The sequence below is a fragment of the Budorcas taxicolor genome, chromosome 2 (genome assembly GCF_023091745.1).
Source record: "Budorcas taxicolor isolate Tak-1 chromosome 2, Takin1.1, whole genome shotgun sequence".
NCBI lineage: Eukaryota > Metazoa > Chordata > Mammalia > Artiodactyla > Bovidae > Budorcas > Budorcas taxicolor.
Genome location: NC_068911.1, coordinates 54,977,996 through 54,996,205, shown reverse-complemented (window position 1 = coordinate 54,996,205; position 18,210 = coordinate 54,977,996). Strand labels below are relative to the sequence as shown.

General features: G+C 39.5%; 1 protein-coding gene across 1 annotated transcript in view; it reads left to right on the top strand.

Moving 5' to 3' along the window:
* The first annotated feature begins 270 nt into the window (after nt 1-270).
* The window catches only part of FSIP2 (fibrous sheath interacting protein 2), a 141,922-nt gene continuing 123,982 nt past the window's right edge, over nt 271-18,210 (top strand). The window contains exons 1-6 of the mRNA XM_052652838.1: nt 271-369; nt 717-842; nt 7,766-7,927; nt 8,698-8,787; nt 9,756-9,895; nt 15,552-15,693. Of these exons, the coding sequence (XP_052508798.1) occupies nt 271-369; nt 717-842; nt 7,766-7,927; nt 8,698-8,787; nt 9,756-9,895; nt 15,552-15,693 (759 nt within the window). The remainder of the gene's footprint in view (nt 370-716; nt 843-7,765; nt 7,928-8,697; nt 8,788-9,755; nt 9,896-15,551; nt 15,694-18,210) is intronic.

The window sequence follows — 18,210 nt, the reverse complement described above, 5'->3', positions numbered from 1 at the left end:
CGGCACGCAGGGACCAGGCCCTGCGTCCTGATTTCCCGGCTCTTGAGGCTCCCAAGCCAGCGCGCGAGGGGCTCGCCCTCAGGAGGGCGCTCTGCTCTTCATAGTCGAGCTCCGGCACGTTCGGAGCCTGGAACGCTGGGAGGGTGGGCCTCTGGGACGCAGGATACTGGTCATTCGGTTCGGTGGGGACGGAGGGACGACGACAGGGACGGGGTGTGAGGGGAGGTGAGAGGGGAGGACAGTGGGGGCACAGAGGGGCCCAGGCCGGCTATGGAGCTGTACCTTAGCGCCTGCTCCAAGGCTGCCGATGTTGCAGCCACCAAGACGGCCACCAGCAGCCTGACCACGGAAAGCCAGCAGTGCGGAGACGTGAGTGGCCCCCAGGCTGGTCATCTCTGTCCTCCTCTGCTGGGCCTCCAGCCTGGGAGGAACGGGCGGGGAGGGTGGCGAATAGTCACGTGCCCGCGGTGAGGCCCGTAACTGTCCGGCTTCCAAGGCCCTCAAGCAGCAACGCCGCAGGAGGCGGGGCTGGGCGGGTGCTGGCTCAACCGGCCGTGGCGCTGTCGAGGGAGCTGGTGACTGGAAACCAAGGTCTTCCAGGCTGCCTGGCAGGGCAGGACCTTTCCGTTCCTTCCTTCCTCAGGATTGGAGTAGCAGTTAAGTTGGCCTAAACTAACATAACTTAAGGAACGACAAAATCCAATTGTATCCGACAGGGTGAACACAAAACTCAATTTTCGGGGGTTGGAGCAACTCAGCTACTGGATCTGCCTCTTGGGGTCAAGCTGCCTGTGATCCCGGGAAGCAATAGTTTATACTATACCACGAAATTAAATGAGAAGGTAAGGTGATGTTTAATTTTCTTACATTGACTTCATTCTTTTCTGAAAATTAAGTGTCAGCTGCACAGTTGTGTCTGACTCTTTGCGACCCCATGGACTGTATCAGGCTCCTTTGTCCATGGAATTCTACAGAAAAGAATAGTGGACTGGGTTGCCATTTTCTTCTCCAACAGGTCTTCCCCACACAGAGATATAACCCTCAAGTAGCTCTGATGGAATCCACCTGCAATTCAGGAGACCCAGGTTCAATCCTATCCTTTGCTCTTCTCCCCAGCTATGAACTTGGACCATCTTTCAAGATTTCTTTTCAACTATTAAAGCCTTTATTTCCTTAGAATTAGCACTTTCATTGGTTTGTATAAGTCTACCCAATACTATAATTTTATAACTTAAATTTTACTAGGTTATAGTGTGTATGCCCCTCAAACCCTTCCATGTTTTTAGTCCTCAATGTAATGTGAAAGTGAAAGTGAAGTCGCTCAGTCGTGTCCAACTCTTTGTGATCCCATGGACTGTAGCCTACCAGCCTCCTCCCTCCATGGGATTCTCCAGGTAAGAGTACTGGAGTGGGTTGCCATGTATGTCCCTCAAACCCTTCCATGATTTTAGTCCTCAGTGTAATACCCTCCCTGAAACCTCCCCACTCCTTAATTCAGTAATTAACAGGGCAGGAAGTGCAATGCATTCTTTTTAACCGGTTGCTTTGATCAATATGGCAAAAAATTCTACTGGAAAGAATTTTCATTTAACCGCCATGCGTGTATTCTAAGTTGTTTCAGTCATGTCCGACTCTTTGTGACTACATGGACTATAGCCCACCAGGTTCCTCTGGCCGTGGGATTCTGCAGGCAAGAATACTGGAGTGGATTGCCACACTCTCCTCTAGCCGATTTTCCTGACCCAGCTATCAAACCCACCTGTGTTATGTTTCCTGCATTGGCAGACAGGTTCTTTACCACTAATGCCACCTGGGGAGCCCAACATAGTATCTGTGATGTCATCAGAAATGAGTAGAGCCCTCCATATTTGATCCTTGCCTAATAAACATAATTTCTTAAAAGTAAAACTTTGCTTTTGGAAAATGTATAACTTCACTTTTTTAAAAGAAATCTACTAGAATAGAGCAAATTACCTGAAAACATGATACCACACACAGTTTGATTGCATCATAGCCACACAAACCAGGTTTATTAAAGAATGCTCAACCTATATCACTCCTCTTATTATATAAACTTAGCCCTGTCTTCCAAATGCTTCCTCAAATATATTATTTGTTGTACTACCATTTTCTCTATCCAGTATTAATTCAGTTGTCCAGTAGTTTTTAAAAAGACATTTTCTATTCTTTATTATATTCATCTCCCTCAAATTCTTCATTTAACCATAATTAGGCAAAATTTCCCTGAAGACTGACTTTGTGATAGCCTTCTTTTTCTTTCAGTAAAATCTCAATGAAATACTGCCTTATATTTACACTGTATTTTTCCACACAGTTGTTTTAATTGACAGCAGAAGGATTACCTGACACTAAGGAATGGGTTTGTATAAAAGATGTTCTTTGTTTAGAGATCAGTAGCCCAGGGTTGATTTTGAGAAACACAGACCATCAGAGGAACCAGAGATCAAATTGCCAACATCCACTGAATCATAGAAAAAGCAAGAGAGTTCCAGGAAAATATCTACTTCTACTTTATCGACTATGCCAAAGCCCTTGCCTGTGTGGATCACAAAAAACTATGGAAAATTCTTAAACAGATGGGACTACCAGACCACCTAACCTGCCTCCTGAGAAATCTGTATATAGGTCAAGAAGCAACAGTTAGAACCAGACATGGAACAACAGATGGTTCCAAATTGGGAAAGAAGTACATCAAGGCTGTATATTGTCACCCTGCTTATTTAACTTATATGCAGAGTACATCATGAGAAATGCTGGACTGCATGAAGCACAAGCTGGAATCAAGATTACTGGGAGAAAAAAAATCAATAATCGCAGATATGCAGATGACACCACCCTTATGGCAGAAAGCAAAGAACTAAAGAGGCTCTTGGTGAAAGTGAAAGAGGAGAGTGAAAAAGGTGGCTTGAAACTCAACATTCCTAAAATAAAGATCATGGCATCCGATCCCATCACTTCATGGCAAATTAATGGGGAAACAATAAAAACAGGGAAAATTTTTATTTTCTTGGGCTCAAAAATCCCTAAAGATGGTGACTGCAGCCATGAAATTAAAAGACACTTGCTCCTAGGAACAAAAGCTAGGACCAACCTGGACAGCATATTAAAAAGCAGAGATATTACTTTGCCAACAAAGGTTTGTCTTATCAAAGCTATGGTTTTTCAAATAGTCATGTATGAATGTGAGATTTGGACTATAAAGAAAGCTGAGTGCTGAAGAATTGATGCCTTGAACTCTAGTGTTGGAGAAGACTCTTGAGAGTCCCTTGGTTTGCAAGGAGATGCAACTGATCCAAAGGAAATCAGTCCTGAATATTCATTGGAAGGACTAAGTTGAAACTGAATCTCCATTACTTTGGCCATCTGATGCAAAGAACTGACCCATTGGAAAAGACCCTGATGCTGGGAAAGATTGAAGGTAGGAGGAGAAGGGGAAGACAGGATGATATGGTTGGATGGCATCATGGACTCGATGGACATGAGTTTAAGTAAGCTCCAGGAGTTGGTGATGGACAGGGAAGCCTGTCATGCTGAAGTCCATGGGGTCGCAAAGGGTCAGAAATGACTGAGCGACTGAACTGAGCTGAGACCATCGAAGCTAAAATTCAGTATGTAAAATACAGTGGAAGTGACAAATAGATTCAAGGGATTAGATCTGATAGACATTGTCCCGGAAGAACTATGGATGGAGGTTTGAGACATTGTACAGGAGATAGTGATGAAGAGCATCCCCAAGGAAAAGAAAAGGCAAAATGGTTGTCTGTGGAGGCCTTGCAAATACCTGAGGAAAAACAAGCTAAAGGCCAAGGAGAAAAGGAAAGCTATACCCCTTGAATTCAGAGTTCCACAGAATAGCAAGGAGAGATAAGAAAACCTTCCTCAGTGATCAATGCAAAGAAATAGAGGGAAACAATAGAATGGGAAAGACTAGTGATCTCTTCAAGAAAATTAGAGATACCAAGGGAACATTTCATGCAAAGATGGGCACAATAAAGGTCAGAAACGCTATGGACCTAACAGAAGCAGAAGATATTAAGAAGAGGTGCCAAGAATACACAGAAGAACTATACAAAAAAGATCTTCATCACCCAGATAACCATGATGCTGTGATCACTCACCTAGAGTGAGACATCCTGGAATGTGAAGTCAAGTGGGCCTTAGGAAGCATCACTACAAACAAAGCTAGTGGAGGTGATGGAATTCCAGCTGAGCTATTTCAAGTCCTAAAAGATGATGCTGTGAAAGTGCTGCACTCAACATGCTAGCAAATTTGGAATACCCTGCAGTGGCCACAGGACTGAAAAAGGTCAGTTTTTATTCTAGTCCCAAAGAAGGTCAATGCCAAAGAATGTTCAATCCACTGCACAATTGCACTCATCTCACATGCTAGCAAAGTAATGCTCAAAATTCTTGAAGTCAGGCTCCAACAGTATGTGAACCATGATCTTCCAGATGTTAAAGCTGGGTCTAGAAAAGTCAGAGGAACCAGAGATCAAATTGCCAATATCCACTGGATATAGAAGGAGAAAGAAAATACCAAAAAAACATCTACTTCTGCTTTATTGATTACACCAAAGCTTCTGACTGTGTAGATGACAACAAACTGTGCAAAATTCTTAAAGAGATGGGAATACCTGACCACCCTACCTGCCTCCTGAGAAATCTGTATGCAGGTCAAGAAGCAACAGTTAGAATTGGACATGGAACAACAGACTTGTTCTAAGTAGGGAAAGGAGTATGTCAGGGCTGTATATTGGCACCCTGGTAATTTAATTTCTATGCAGAGTACATTATGCGAAATGCTGGCTGAATGAAGCCCAAGCTGGAATCAAGAATACTGGGAGAAATATCTATAACCTCAGATACACAGATGACACCACCCTACTACTACTACTACTACTAAGTTGCTTCAGTCGTGTCCGACTCTGTGCGACCCCATAGATGGCTGCCCACCAGGTTCTGCCGTCCCTGGGATTCTCCAGGCAAGAACACTTGAGTGGGTTGTCATTTCCTTTTCCAATGCATGGGAGGAAAAGTGAAAGTGAAGTCGCTCAGTCGTGTCCGACTCTTAGTGACCCCATGGAATGCAGCCCACCAGGCTCCTCTGTCCATGGGATTTTCCAGGCAAGAGTACTGGAGTGAGTTGCCATTGCCTTCTCCAGACACCACCCTATGGCAGAAATTGAAAAGGGACTAAAGAGCCTCTGATGAAAGTGAAAGAGGAGACTGAAAAAGGTAGTGTAACACTCAACATTCATAAAACTAAGATCATGGCATCCAGTCCTATCACTTCATGGCAAATAGATGGGGAAACAATGGAAACAATGAGGGATTTTCTTTTGGGGGGGGCTCCAAAATCACTGTGGATAGTGATAGCCATGAATTAAAAAACACTTGCTCCTTGGAAAAAAACTATGACCATCCTAGAGAGCCTATTAAAAAGCAGAGACATTACTTTGCCGACAATGGCCTTTCTAGTCAAAGCTGTGGTTTTTCCAGTAGTTATGTATAGATGTGAGAGTTGAACTATAAAGAAAACTGAGCACTGATAAATTGATGCTTTTGAACTGTGGTGTTGCAGAAGACTCTTGAGAGTCCCTTGGACTGCAAGGAGATCCAACCAGTCCATCCTAAAGGAAATGAGTAATGAATATTCACTGGAAGATCTTATGCTGTAGCCGAAACTCCACTACTTTAGCCACCTGATGCGAAGAATTGACTCCTTGGAAAAGACCCTGATGCTGGAAAGATTGAAGGGAGGAGGAGAAGGGGATGACAGAGGATAAGATGGGTGGATGGCATCATCGGCTCAATGCACGTGAGTTTGAGCAAACTCCGGTAGTTGGTGATGGAGAGAAGCCTGGCGTTCTGCAGTTCCCAGGGTCTCAAAAAGTCGGACATGACTGAGCAACTGAACTGAACTGAATATCTAAAAGAAGTTGACAGCTAAATATCAACCTCTAAAAGAAACAATCCACTTCCTGACTCATGACTCATGATTCATGATAGTTGATTGTTTTCCTTAGAGAAAGATGCAGATTTCACTTCTGGTCTCACTGAATTTATGACATTGCCCTATGGAATTCATCCCCCCCCCCCTTTCTTAGAGAATCTTTGGTAATTAGGGAATTCTGCTTTATAACTTAGATGCCTTGGAAGAGAGTAAAGTCTAGTATTAAGCAAATTGTCAGAAATTTATCAAGGAAACTTTTAAATGGATAAGGCATCCTAGCATCCTGTCAGCTCCCCAATCTCCCTCTTTTTTCACATAAGCATCCTCAAATTAACTTGATCGAGTTCTTTTTAGGGTCCCACCCAAGCCAGGCTCTTTAGTGTTCAGAATCTGACTGAGGAGGCTACTGCCAGACAGAACACAGACTGAACACAAATTGGTACCTGCAGACAGATACCAGTGTACAAAGATGCATAGTGTGTCAGGCCACAGAATTTGAATAGCATGCCTGCACAGGGCATGGTGTGCTCTCAGGTTTGCCACATCTCCCACACGTTCCAGTTGCCTTTCACTTGAGACAGTTCCTACTTTAACTTTAGACTAAAAATTTCTGTTGTCTGGCCAAGACAATCTAAAGGATAGTATAAATATAGGATATGAAGACAACATTTGGATGACTTCTGCACCTACTTCTAGCCTCTCCTTTTCCCCTTTCAGAGGTTCTCCCATTCCCTATTATCACTATCCTGCTACTGAAAATTTTTTGAAAAATGAACTAAGTACTGACATCCCCCCTGGCAGATTTTAAAGATTGCCTCGCCTTGGTAATGTTTTAACTTACAGATGAGATTAAATTATTCTTGTTTCCTCTAAAGTAACAGATAAACTAACATGACTATTAGTTATTTTCCTTCTTTGATACGGTAATAGCTATTTCATAAGGTTGTATTTGGCATGGAGAAATCTCAATCCCTAGCATTATTCTTTATAATTGATTCTTCAATATATTGAACTTTATAATATAGAGTAGTAACTTTTCCCTGACTGTAGCACTCAGAAGTCATTGTTTCTTTGATAAGAGTTCAAAATGCAATAACTCTTTAATTCATCATCTTTAACATCTGAGTTTTACTTCTCTCTCTCTCTTTTTTTTTTTTCCCAAAGTTGTTTCAGCGAATCTTTGTGGAAGATTTTCTGTTTTTCTTTACTGTTAGAATATGAGATACAGAGGATGAGATGGCTGGATGGCATCACCTACTTGATGGACGTGAATTTGAGTGAACTCCAGGAGTTGGTGATGGACAGGGAGGCCTGGCATGCTGCAATTCATGGGGTCGCAAAGAGTTGGACACGACTGAGCAACTGAACTGAACTGAACTGAATGATATTGATATTATCCATTTATCCTTTGAATGCAGTTTCTGGATCTGGAGGAGGGAAGAGGAAAAGAGAGGGTCTTGGTTTGGGCTTTATGCATTAAAACAAAGTTTATACTTTCCACTTTCTTTTCATTTCCTCCTTCCTTTTCTAGCTTTGGGCCAGGGACTGATAAAGATGGGGGGATTAATTGAATGAGGGTGGGGTTTTAGGATAATTCAGGTTAGTGAAGTAAAAAGGTAGGGATATGCAATTAACACTGCCCATTCCAAATTCTTTTTCTGATTTTCTCCCACTTCACATTCTTACATGCTTTATTTTCTATGAATAGTCTGGTTATTTTAATAGATTGATATTTAAAAGAGAAATTGATTAATTCTGCATTTATAATATGCTTAAATTTCTTGTTTGCAGCTTTTTCGACCTTCCTATGGTTTTAACCTGACTGATCCTTACTGTCGACTTTTGGAAAACCAATATAAAAGTCTCCATGATCCACATTTAAGAGCCTACCATAAGCGTAAAGACATCTTGAGAAGATTAAAGAAAGGTGGTTACATCACCAGCAATAATAAAGTGAGTTGAAGATAACTTTTTTAATTTAAATTTATTTATTTTAGTTGGAAGCTAATTACTTTACAATACTGTATTGGTTCTGCCACATCAATCATTGAAAACCTCTAAGATTTGATAAAAGCTTGCTGCTGTTCCTCACTGGGGGACCTGGATCACCTTTAATTTGGTCAAAAGAGATACTTAACGGAAAATTCCATTAAATCAGTCAGTATTTGGGTCAAAGAAAATCAGACAGTAGCTTTTTTCCAAGTGAAACTACTTCTTCCTTTAACTTCTTTTCCTTGAAATATCAAAAGATATTTATAAATATCTTATTTATAAATAATTTGAAGATATAAAAAGAATTTTCCCAACTGTATCATAGTTTTCTTTGTCTCTAATGACACTGTATGCTTGTCAAGGATTATGCCCCATGTAGTTTTTAAAAAATTAAGAGAAAATAAGAACCTAGAAAAATCAGCTTGATACAGTCCTAATACACTCTGTTCTTATTGAGGTTGAACATAATTATTACATTGGTATTTTATTTTAATAACTTTATGTACTCAGTTCCTTACCATGGCATAAGTCATATAAATAAACTAATGCTATTTGAATAGCAATTTCCTGTTGATTAAAAATTCTAGAGAGATATTACTTACAAAATTGTTAGCAGTTTTTTACTCGGTAACATAATATTATTTTACTTCTATAAAGTAATTGCTTTGATTTTTAGATATTTTTATTTATATATTTTTCTTATTATTTTGTGTGGTTTTTTTTTTTTTTAGGTTGTATGTACCTTGAGGGAATTGAATAAGTACAGGCAATATCTTACCAGTTTAAAATTAGACTTTGAAAGAAACTATATAAGAGAACAAGTAAGTTAAATATTTAAATTTGGTTTCTGTACATGGGGTTTGGAACAAAGGTTTGCTTGTGGGCAGAGTATTTTCTTATAATATTCTACCTTTAATTGTGGTAACCTGAATAATTTCTCCAGGTAAAAATTTAGAGTTGAAGAAAACATTTTGAGGTTGCTATTTTGGGCCAAGAAAGGGAAAGGGACCAGGTCATCTATTAATATGCCAGTGGTAGCTGGCAAAATTTAATAATTAGATTGTTAATAGGATATGCCCGATCTACCTGATTTGGGACCAATTAGAAGAGTCTGTTGTGGCAGCAAGATTCCTAGGCTGGAGTCCAAAACAACTTAAGTAACAGGAAAGGAACCATATGAATAGTTATAACATCCTAACAATGCAAAGAACATGTACACTGTATGTTTGTACATACGTGTGGCTGTGTTCATCCACTAAAACATGTGAGCCTCTACCCATGTGTGTGTAAGTGAATTCAAACTTTAGAGTCATGAGTTGGATAAAAATGAAAAAGCTGCACATATGTGAGTTTTACAGATTTATGTTCCAAGGTCAAGAGTTGTATAGAAATGAAGATGATTCCCCTATACTTTTAAGTGTTCTCTGTTTCCCCTCATTTCCTCCTTTGTGCTAGGAGTTTCTCCTCCACTTCTTCCATTTTTTTTAAAATTAATTTTTTTACAATGGATAGAAAAATAAGCTGAAATATTTTTTATTTTCAGAAACAGAAATCTTTAATTTGATTCAATTGTCCATATCTACAGTGGATTCAAAATAGATTTAAATGCAGTTAAAAGGAATTAGTTATTTACAAAGTATAGGAGTTTCACTAAACATTAAATATAAAAAAAGCAGATCAAAAGACATTTTTATTTCTGGGAAATGTTAAAAAATTGTATATACATATATATACACATCCATATATACATATATATATATATGTTACACACACACACTTTTTTTAATAGAAAATGCTTGCAAAACAAGTAAATAAACTACAGGAAGACAATCAAATACCTGGACGTTCTGATGTTACACAGTTCCAAAATTGGTTGTTACAGGAAGGCACCCCATCTATTAAGGACCAAGAACGATTAATAAGGCACAGGTGAGATTGAAGTTAATGCATATTTTATGTGTATATTGTGAATCCAAATAAGTTACAAAATGCTAGGAATAATTGAAGCTAAGAGTTTTTTTAAAGTATGGGATGCTATTTAACTTCACTATTTCAGTATGGCGAGAAAGGGAGACCAAAAGGTCCAGGAATTGGGAATTCTGGTGCCAAGGCTATAAACATGAATTTCTGCTAGAGAAGATACAGTTTCTGGGAGTCCAGGAGGTAATCCAAGCTGCTAACTGAATAAATAATCAAATACAAAATCCATCCTATTGTTGGAAATGGAGGGAATGTATCTTTAGCACATGATTTTAATAATAATTTTTTATTGGGTCATCTTTAAGAGCTGGTAGCATTGTTTGATGAAATTAATCCAAATTCAAAAAAGGAGGGTAGATATAGCTTTAAGACTGATAAAACATGTGTGATTGCTTAAAAAACCTGCAAGCTCTTTTTTGTTGTTGTGGCTGTTCAGTTGCCAAGTCGTGTCCGACTCTTCACGACCCCATGGACTGCAGCATATTAGGCTTCCCTGTCCTTCACCATCTCCTGGAGTTTGCCCAAGTTCATGTCCATTGCATTGGTGATGCCATCCAACAGTCTCATCCTCTGTCACCTTCTCCTTCAGCCAACAGTCTTTCCCAGCATCAGGGTCTTTTCCAATGAGTCAGCTGTTTGAATCAGATGGCCAATATAGTTGAGCTTCAGCATCACTCATTTCTAAAGAATGTTCAGAGCTTGCTTCCTTTAAGATTGACTGGTTTGATCTCCTTGCTTTCTAAGAGACTCTCAAGAGTCTTTTCCAGCATCACAGTTTGAAAGATTCAGTTCTTCAGCACTCTGCCTTCTATATTGTCCAGTTCTAACATCTGTACATGACTACTGGAAAGACCATAGCCTTGACTATATGGGCCTTTGTTGGCAAAGGGATGTTTTTGCTTTATAACATACTATCTAGGTTTTTCATAGCTTTCTTGCCAAGAAGTACTCATCTTCTAATTTCATGGTTTCAGTTACCATCAGCAGTGGGTTTTTTTTTATTTTTTTATTTTTATTATTTTTTTAACTTTTTATTTTTACTTTATTTTACTTTATAATACTGTATTGGTTTTGCCATACATTGACAGGAATCCACCACGGGTGTACATGTGATCCCAAACATGAACCCCCCTCCCACCTGCCTCCCCACAACATCTCTCCGGGTCATCCCCGTGCACCAGCCCCAAGCATGCTGTATCCTGCATCGGACATGGACTGGTGATTCGATTCTTACATGATAGTATACATGTTTCAATGCCGTTCTCCCAAATCATCCCACCCTCTCCCTCTCCCTCTGAGTCCAAAAGTCCGCTATACACATCTGTGTCTTTTTTGCTGTCTTGCATACAGGGTCATCATTGCCATCTTTCTAAATTCCATATGTATGTGTTAGTATACTGTATTGGTGTTTTTCTTTCTGGCTTACTTCACTCTGTATAATCGGCTCCAGTTTCATCCATCTCATCAGAACTGATTCAAATGTATTCTTTTTAACGGCTGAGTAATACTCCATTGTGTATATGTACCACAGCTTTCTTATCCAGTCATCTGCTGATGGACATCTAGGTTGTTTCCATGTCCTGGCTATTATAAACAGTGCTGCGATGAACATTGGGGTACATGTGTCTCTTTCAATTCTGGTTTCCTCGGTGTGTATGCCCAGCAGTGGGATTGCTGGGTCATAAGGCAGTTCTATTTCCAGTTTTTTAAGGAATCTCCACACTGTTTTTTCCATAGTGGCTGTACTAGTTTGCATTCCCACCAACAGTGTAGGAGGGTTCCCTTTTCTCCACACCCTCTCCAGCATTTATTGCTTGCAGATTTTTGGATTGCAGCCATTCTGACTGGTGTGAAGTGGTACCTCATTGTGGTTTTGATTTGCATTTCTCTAATAATGAGTGATGTTGAGCATCTTTTCATGTGTTTGTTAGCCATCCGTATGTCTTCTTTGGAGAAAGATCTATTTAGTTCTTTGGCCCATTTTTTGATTGGGTCGTTTATTTTTCTGGAATTGAGTTGCATAAGTTGCTTGTATATTTTTGAGATTAGTTGTTTGTCAGTTGTTTCATTTGCTATTATTTTCTCCCATTCAGAAGGCTGTCTTTTCACCTTGCTTATATTTTCCTTTGTTGTGCAGAAGCTTTTAATTTTAATTAGATCCCATTTGTTTGTTTTTGCTTTTATTTCCAGAATTCTGGGAGGTGGATCATAGAGGATCCTGCTGTGATATATGTCAGAGAGTGTTTTGCCTATGTTCTCTTCTATGAGTTTTATAGTTTCTGGTCTTAAATTTAGATCTTTAATCCATTTTGAGTTTATTTTTGTGTGTGGTGGTAGAAAGTGATCTAGTTTCATTCTTTTACAAGTGGTTGACCAGTTTTCCCAGCACCACTTGTTAAAGAGATTGTCTTTACTCCATTGTATATTCTTGCCTCAGCAGTGGTTTTAGAGCCCATGAAAAGGAAACCTGTCACTGTTCCACCTTTTCATCTTCTATTTGCCATGAAGTAGTGGGACCAGATGCCAGAATCTTAGTTTTATTAATATGGAGTTTTAAGTTGGTGTGTTCACTCATCTCCTTCACCCTCATCAAGAGGCTTTTTAGTTCCTCTTTGCTTTCTGCCATTAGAGTGGTATTATCTGTATATCAGAGGTTGATATTTCTCCCAGAAATCTTGATTGCCGCTTGTAACTCATCCAGCCTGGCGTTTCTCATGATATGCTCTGCATATAAGTTAAATAAACAGGGTGACAATAAACAGCCTAAAGGAGAAATCATACTCCTTTCTTAATCATGAACCAGTCAGCTGTGCCATACAGGGTTCTAACCTTTGCTTCTTGACCTGCATACAGGTTCCTCAGGAGATAGATTAAAATGGTCTTGGTATTCCCATCTCTTTAAGGGTTTTCAACAGTTTTGTTATGATCCACATAGTTAAAGGCTGTAGCATAGTCAATGAAACAGAGGTAGATTTTTTTTTCTGGAATTCCCTTGCTCTCTCTATGGTTCAGCAAATGTTGGCAATTTGATCTCTGGTTCCTCTTGTCTTTTCTAAACCAAGTTTGAACATCTGGAAGTTCCTTGGTTCATGTAATGTTGAAGCTTAGCTTGGAGAATTTTGAACATAAACTTAGTGGCATGGGAGATGTGTGCAATTGTCTGGTGGTTTGAACATTCTTTAGTACTTCATTTCTTGGGAATTGGGAGGAGGATTGACCCTTCCTAGTCCTGGGGCCACTGCTGGGTTTTCCAAATTTGTTGCCCTAAAGAGTGCAGCACCTTAATAGCATCATCTTTCAGGATTTTAAAAAGCTCTGCTGGAATTCCATCACCTTCACTAGCTTTATTGTCAGCAGTGCTTTCTAAGGCTGACTTGACTTCATATTCCAGATTGTCTGGCTCTGAGTGAGAGACTGCACCATTGTGGTTATCTGGGTCATGAAGATCTTTTTGTACAGTTCTTCTGTGTATTCTTTCCATCTCTTCTTGATCTCTTCTGCTTCTGTTATGTCTTTACTGTTTCTGTCCTTTTTTGTGCCCATCTTTAGATGAAATGTTCCTTTGATAATTTCCAGTTTTCTTGAAGAGCTCTTCTAGTCTTAAACTCTTTCTATTGTTTTTCTCTATTTCTTTGCATTGCTCATTGACGAATGCCTTCTTGTCTTTCCTTGCTATTCTCTGGTACTCTGCATTTAGTTGGGTATACCTTTGCCATTTCTCCCTTGCTTTTTGCTTCTCTTCTTTCCTCAGCTTTGTGTAAAGCCTTCTCAGATAACCACTTTGCCTTCTTGCATTTCTTTTCCTTGGCATGGTTTTGTTCTCTGCCTTCTGTACTGTATTACAGATCTCTGTCCCTAGTTCCTCAGGAACTCTGGTTGCTAGATCTAATCCCTTGAATATATTCATTACCTCCACTGTATATTCATAGCGGATGTAATTTAAGTTGTTCTTGACTGGCCTAGTTGTTTCCCTACATTCTGTAATCGAGACTGATGATCTGAGCCACAGTCAGCTTCAGTTCTTGTTTTTGCTGATTGAATACAGCTTTTTCATTATTGGCTCCAAAGAATATAATCAATCTGATTTCAGTGTTGACCATTGGTAATGTCCATGTCTAAGGTCATCTCTTGTGTTGTTAAAAAAGGGTGGTTGCTATGACCAGTGTGTTCTCTTGATAGAATTCTGTTAGCCTTTGCTCTGCTTCATTTTGTATTCTAAGGCCAAACTTGCCCATTATTCCAGGAATCTTTTGTCTTCCTACTTTTGCATTCCAATCCCCTATAATGAACATAATATCTTTTGGAGGAGGGGTGTTAATTCTAGGAGGTCTTCTAAGTCTTCATAGAACTGGTCAACTTCAGTTTATTTGGCATCAGTGGTTGGGGCATAGACTTGGATTACTGTGATGTTGAATGGTTTGCCTTGAAAACAAACCAAGATCATTCTGTCGTTTTTAAGCCTGCATCCAAGTATTGCATATCATACCCTTTTGTTGATTATGAGGGCTACTCCATTTTTTTCTATGGCATTCTTTCCCTCAGTAATAGAAATAATGGTCATCTGAATTAAATTCACCCATTCCTTTCCATTTCAGTTCACTGACTCCTAAGATGTCAGTGTTCACTTTTGCCATCTCCTGCTTGACCATATCTAATTTACCTTGATTCATGGACCTGACATTCCAGGTTCCTATCCAATACTTTTCTTTACAACATTGGAGTTTACTTTCATCACCAGACACATCCACAACCGAGCTTTGCTTTGGCCTAGCTGCTTTCTTTCTGGAACTATTAGTAGTTGTCCTCCTCTCTTCCCCAGTAGCATATTGGTCACCTTCCAACACGGGGAGCTCATCTTTTGGTGTCATATTTTTTGGTCATTTTGTACAGTTCTTGGAGTTCTCATGGCTAGTATACTGGAGTGGTTTGCCAGTGCCTCCTCCAGTAGATCACATTTTGTCAGAACTCTCCACTATGATCTGTCCATTTTAGGTGGCCCTACATGGCATGGCTCATAGCTTCACTGAGTTATGCAAGCCCCTCCATCATGACAAGGCAGTGATCCATGAAGGGGCAAGCTCTTTGGATGCCATCTACTCATGTTCAATTATTACCTTTCCATGGTCAAGACCATCACTTAGGAAGTGAAAATATATTTTATTTTTTTCCCTCCTCCTTCATTAAGCTGTGGAATTAAGCTGCATTTCCTGACTGCTATGTTCCATAGTAATTCTGTAGTACAGAGATATACCAGAGACCCAGACTATACATAGAAGATGTGTTCAAGGCCTTTTAAATTACAAGGGAATCAGCATACATCTTTTCTTAGAAAATCTAAATCATTTTCCAAATTTGAAGTCACTGTTTCAGTTATTTCAACCTTCTTTACAAACACATATTCTTAAACCTATTGTGAATATGTACTCTGCAAAATGTTTTTAATAAAATGCCCCACATTTATCCTTTGTTGGCTACAATAACATATATATATATAAAAGCTCAAGAAATAAAGCAAGCAAGGAGGTAGTTTTGGAATATCAAAGTAGATGATGTCATTGTAAGCAAAACTCTTAGTTCACCATGACTTACATTTGCTTTTACTTAGATATCTGGACATGATAAGGAAGGAGTTAGAACATCTTGAGCACACAGCTGAAGAGCAATGCCTGCTCCGAATGGATAGAGAAGAAAGACGACAGCGAGAACACACAAGAAGAAAACTTAGTCTTCGTAGAAAAATTGAAGAGGTGAGAGACAGCAAATTTAAAATAGAGAAAAACTATGTACAGTTATTCATTTGTAAATAAGTTGAGCTGTCCATCATGCTTCTTCAGGTAATGTCAGGTCTAAACATTTTACCCCACATTGATGTTTCTCCACAGCTGTAATCATAAGTTGTTACTTAAAGATGACACCACACACTGTGCATATGAGCCAGTATCTGCTCTTAAAGTGATGATTGGGAAAGTTACTAGATACTGTTTCACTCCATTATAGCCCTCAATGTGGAGAGGAAAACATTTTAAATTTAGATTTAGTACATTCCTAATAAGAGTGCAGTAAAGAAAGCCCATTCTAGAGCCAATGAATGATTTTATTAGGTTAGTGCAAAAGTAATTGCAACTTTGCATTGCTGAATGTTGCTATTTGATGTTGGAATGCATTCTTAAGTAAATATGGTTATGTTATATATCATTTAAATGTAAATTTCTTCCTTTCATTTTTTTTTTTTTTTGCTAATGACTTATTACTTGCTGTTTATTTAATTTATTTTAGACTAGGGAAATGATTGAAAGAGATCAATCCTAATCCCAATTCCCAAGAAGGGCAGTAGTAAAGAATGTTCAAGTCACCAGATAGTTGTACTCATGCTAATAAGGCTCTGCTCAAATTCCTGCGTGCTAGGCTTCAGTATTACATGAACCGAGAACTTCCAGATGTTTAAACTGGGTTTAGAAAAGGCAAAGGACTAGATATCTAAATGTCAACATTTGCTGGATCATAATTTGCTGGTTCCAAATAAGGAAAGGAGTACGTCAAGGGTGTATATTGTCACCCTGCTTATTTAACTTCTATGCAGAGTACATCATGAAAAATGCTGGGCTGGATGAAACACAAGTTGAAATCAAGATTGCCAGGAGAAATATCAGTAGCCTCAGATATGCAGATGACATCACCCTTATGGCAGAAATCAAAGAACTGAAGAGCCTCTTGATGAAAGTGAAAGAAGAGAGTGAAAAAGTTGGCTTAAAACTCAACATTCAGAAAACCTAAGATCATGGCATCTGGTCCCAGCACTCATGGCAAAATAGATGGAGAAACAGTGAAAACAGTGACAGACCTTTTTTGGGGGGAGGGGGCTCCAAAATCACTGCAGATGGTGACTGTAGCCATGAAATTAAAAGATGATTGCTCCTTGGAAGAAAAGCTAGGACCAACCTAGACAGCATATTAAAAAGCAGAGACACTACTTTGCCAACAAAGGTCCATTTAGTCAAAGCTATGGTTTTCCAGTAGTCATGTATGGATGTGAGAGTTGGACTATAAAGAAAGCTGAGCACCAAAGAATTGATGCTTTTGAACTGTGGTGTTGGAGAAGACTCTTGAGAGTCCCTTGGACTGCATGGAGTTCAAATCAATCAAACCTAAAGGAAATCAGTCAATCCTAAAGGAAAGCATGATGGGCAGCTTAATATTCATTGGAAGGATGGATGCTGAAGCTGAAACCCCAATACTTTGGCCACCTGATGCAAAGAACTGATTCATTGAAAGAGACCTTGATGCTGGACAAGAAGGGTACAACAGAGGATAAGATGATTGGATGGCATCATCAACTCAATAGACATGAGTTTGAGCAAATTTCAGGAGTTGGTGATGGACAGGGAAGCCTGTCATGCTGCAGTCCATTTGGTCACAAAAGTTGTACTCAATTGAGCGACTAAACTGACTGAACTGCTTCTTGGCAGGAAAGCTATGACAAACCTAGACAGTGTGTTAAAAAGCAAAAACATCCCTTTGCAAACAAAGGTCCATATAGTTAAGGCTATGGCCTTCCCAGTAGTCAGGTACAGTTGTGAGAGCTGGACAATAAAGAAGGGAGAATGCTGAGGAATTAATGCTTTCAAACTCTGGTGCTAGAGGTGACTCTCGAGAGTCCCTTGGACAGGAAGGAAAACAAACCAATCAATCTTAAAGGAAATCAACCCTAAATATTCATTAGAATGATTGATGCTGAAGCTCCAATACCTTGGCCACCTAATTTGAACAGCTGACTCATTGGAAAACACTCTGATGCTGAGAAATATTTTTGGCAGAAGAATAAGGTGACAGGGGATGAGATGGAATCACCAATACAATACATGATCATTGGCAAGCTCTGGGAGAGGGTGAAGGACAGGGAAGCCTAACATGCTGCAGTCTATGGGATCATGAAGAGTCAGACATGACTTGGCTACTGAACAAAAACAGCAAACAGAAATGATGTTAGACAAAAAGCAAATTTGAACACTTTTCTTATTCAACTTCAAAACGGGTTGTAAAGCAGTGGAGACAACTCACAACATCAATGATGCATTTGGCCAAGGAACTGCTAATGAACCTGTAGTGCAGTGGCTGTTCCAGTTTTGCAAAGGAAACGAGAGGCTGGCCTTTGAAAGCTGACACCAACCAATTGAGATCATCGAAGCTGATCTTCCATCGCAGCTGATCTTGGAAGAACTACCTGAGAAGTTGCCAAAGAACTTAACTTTGTCTATTCTATGGTC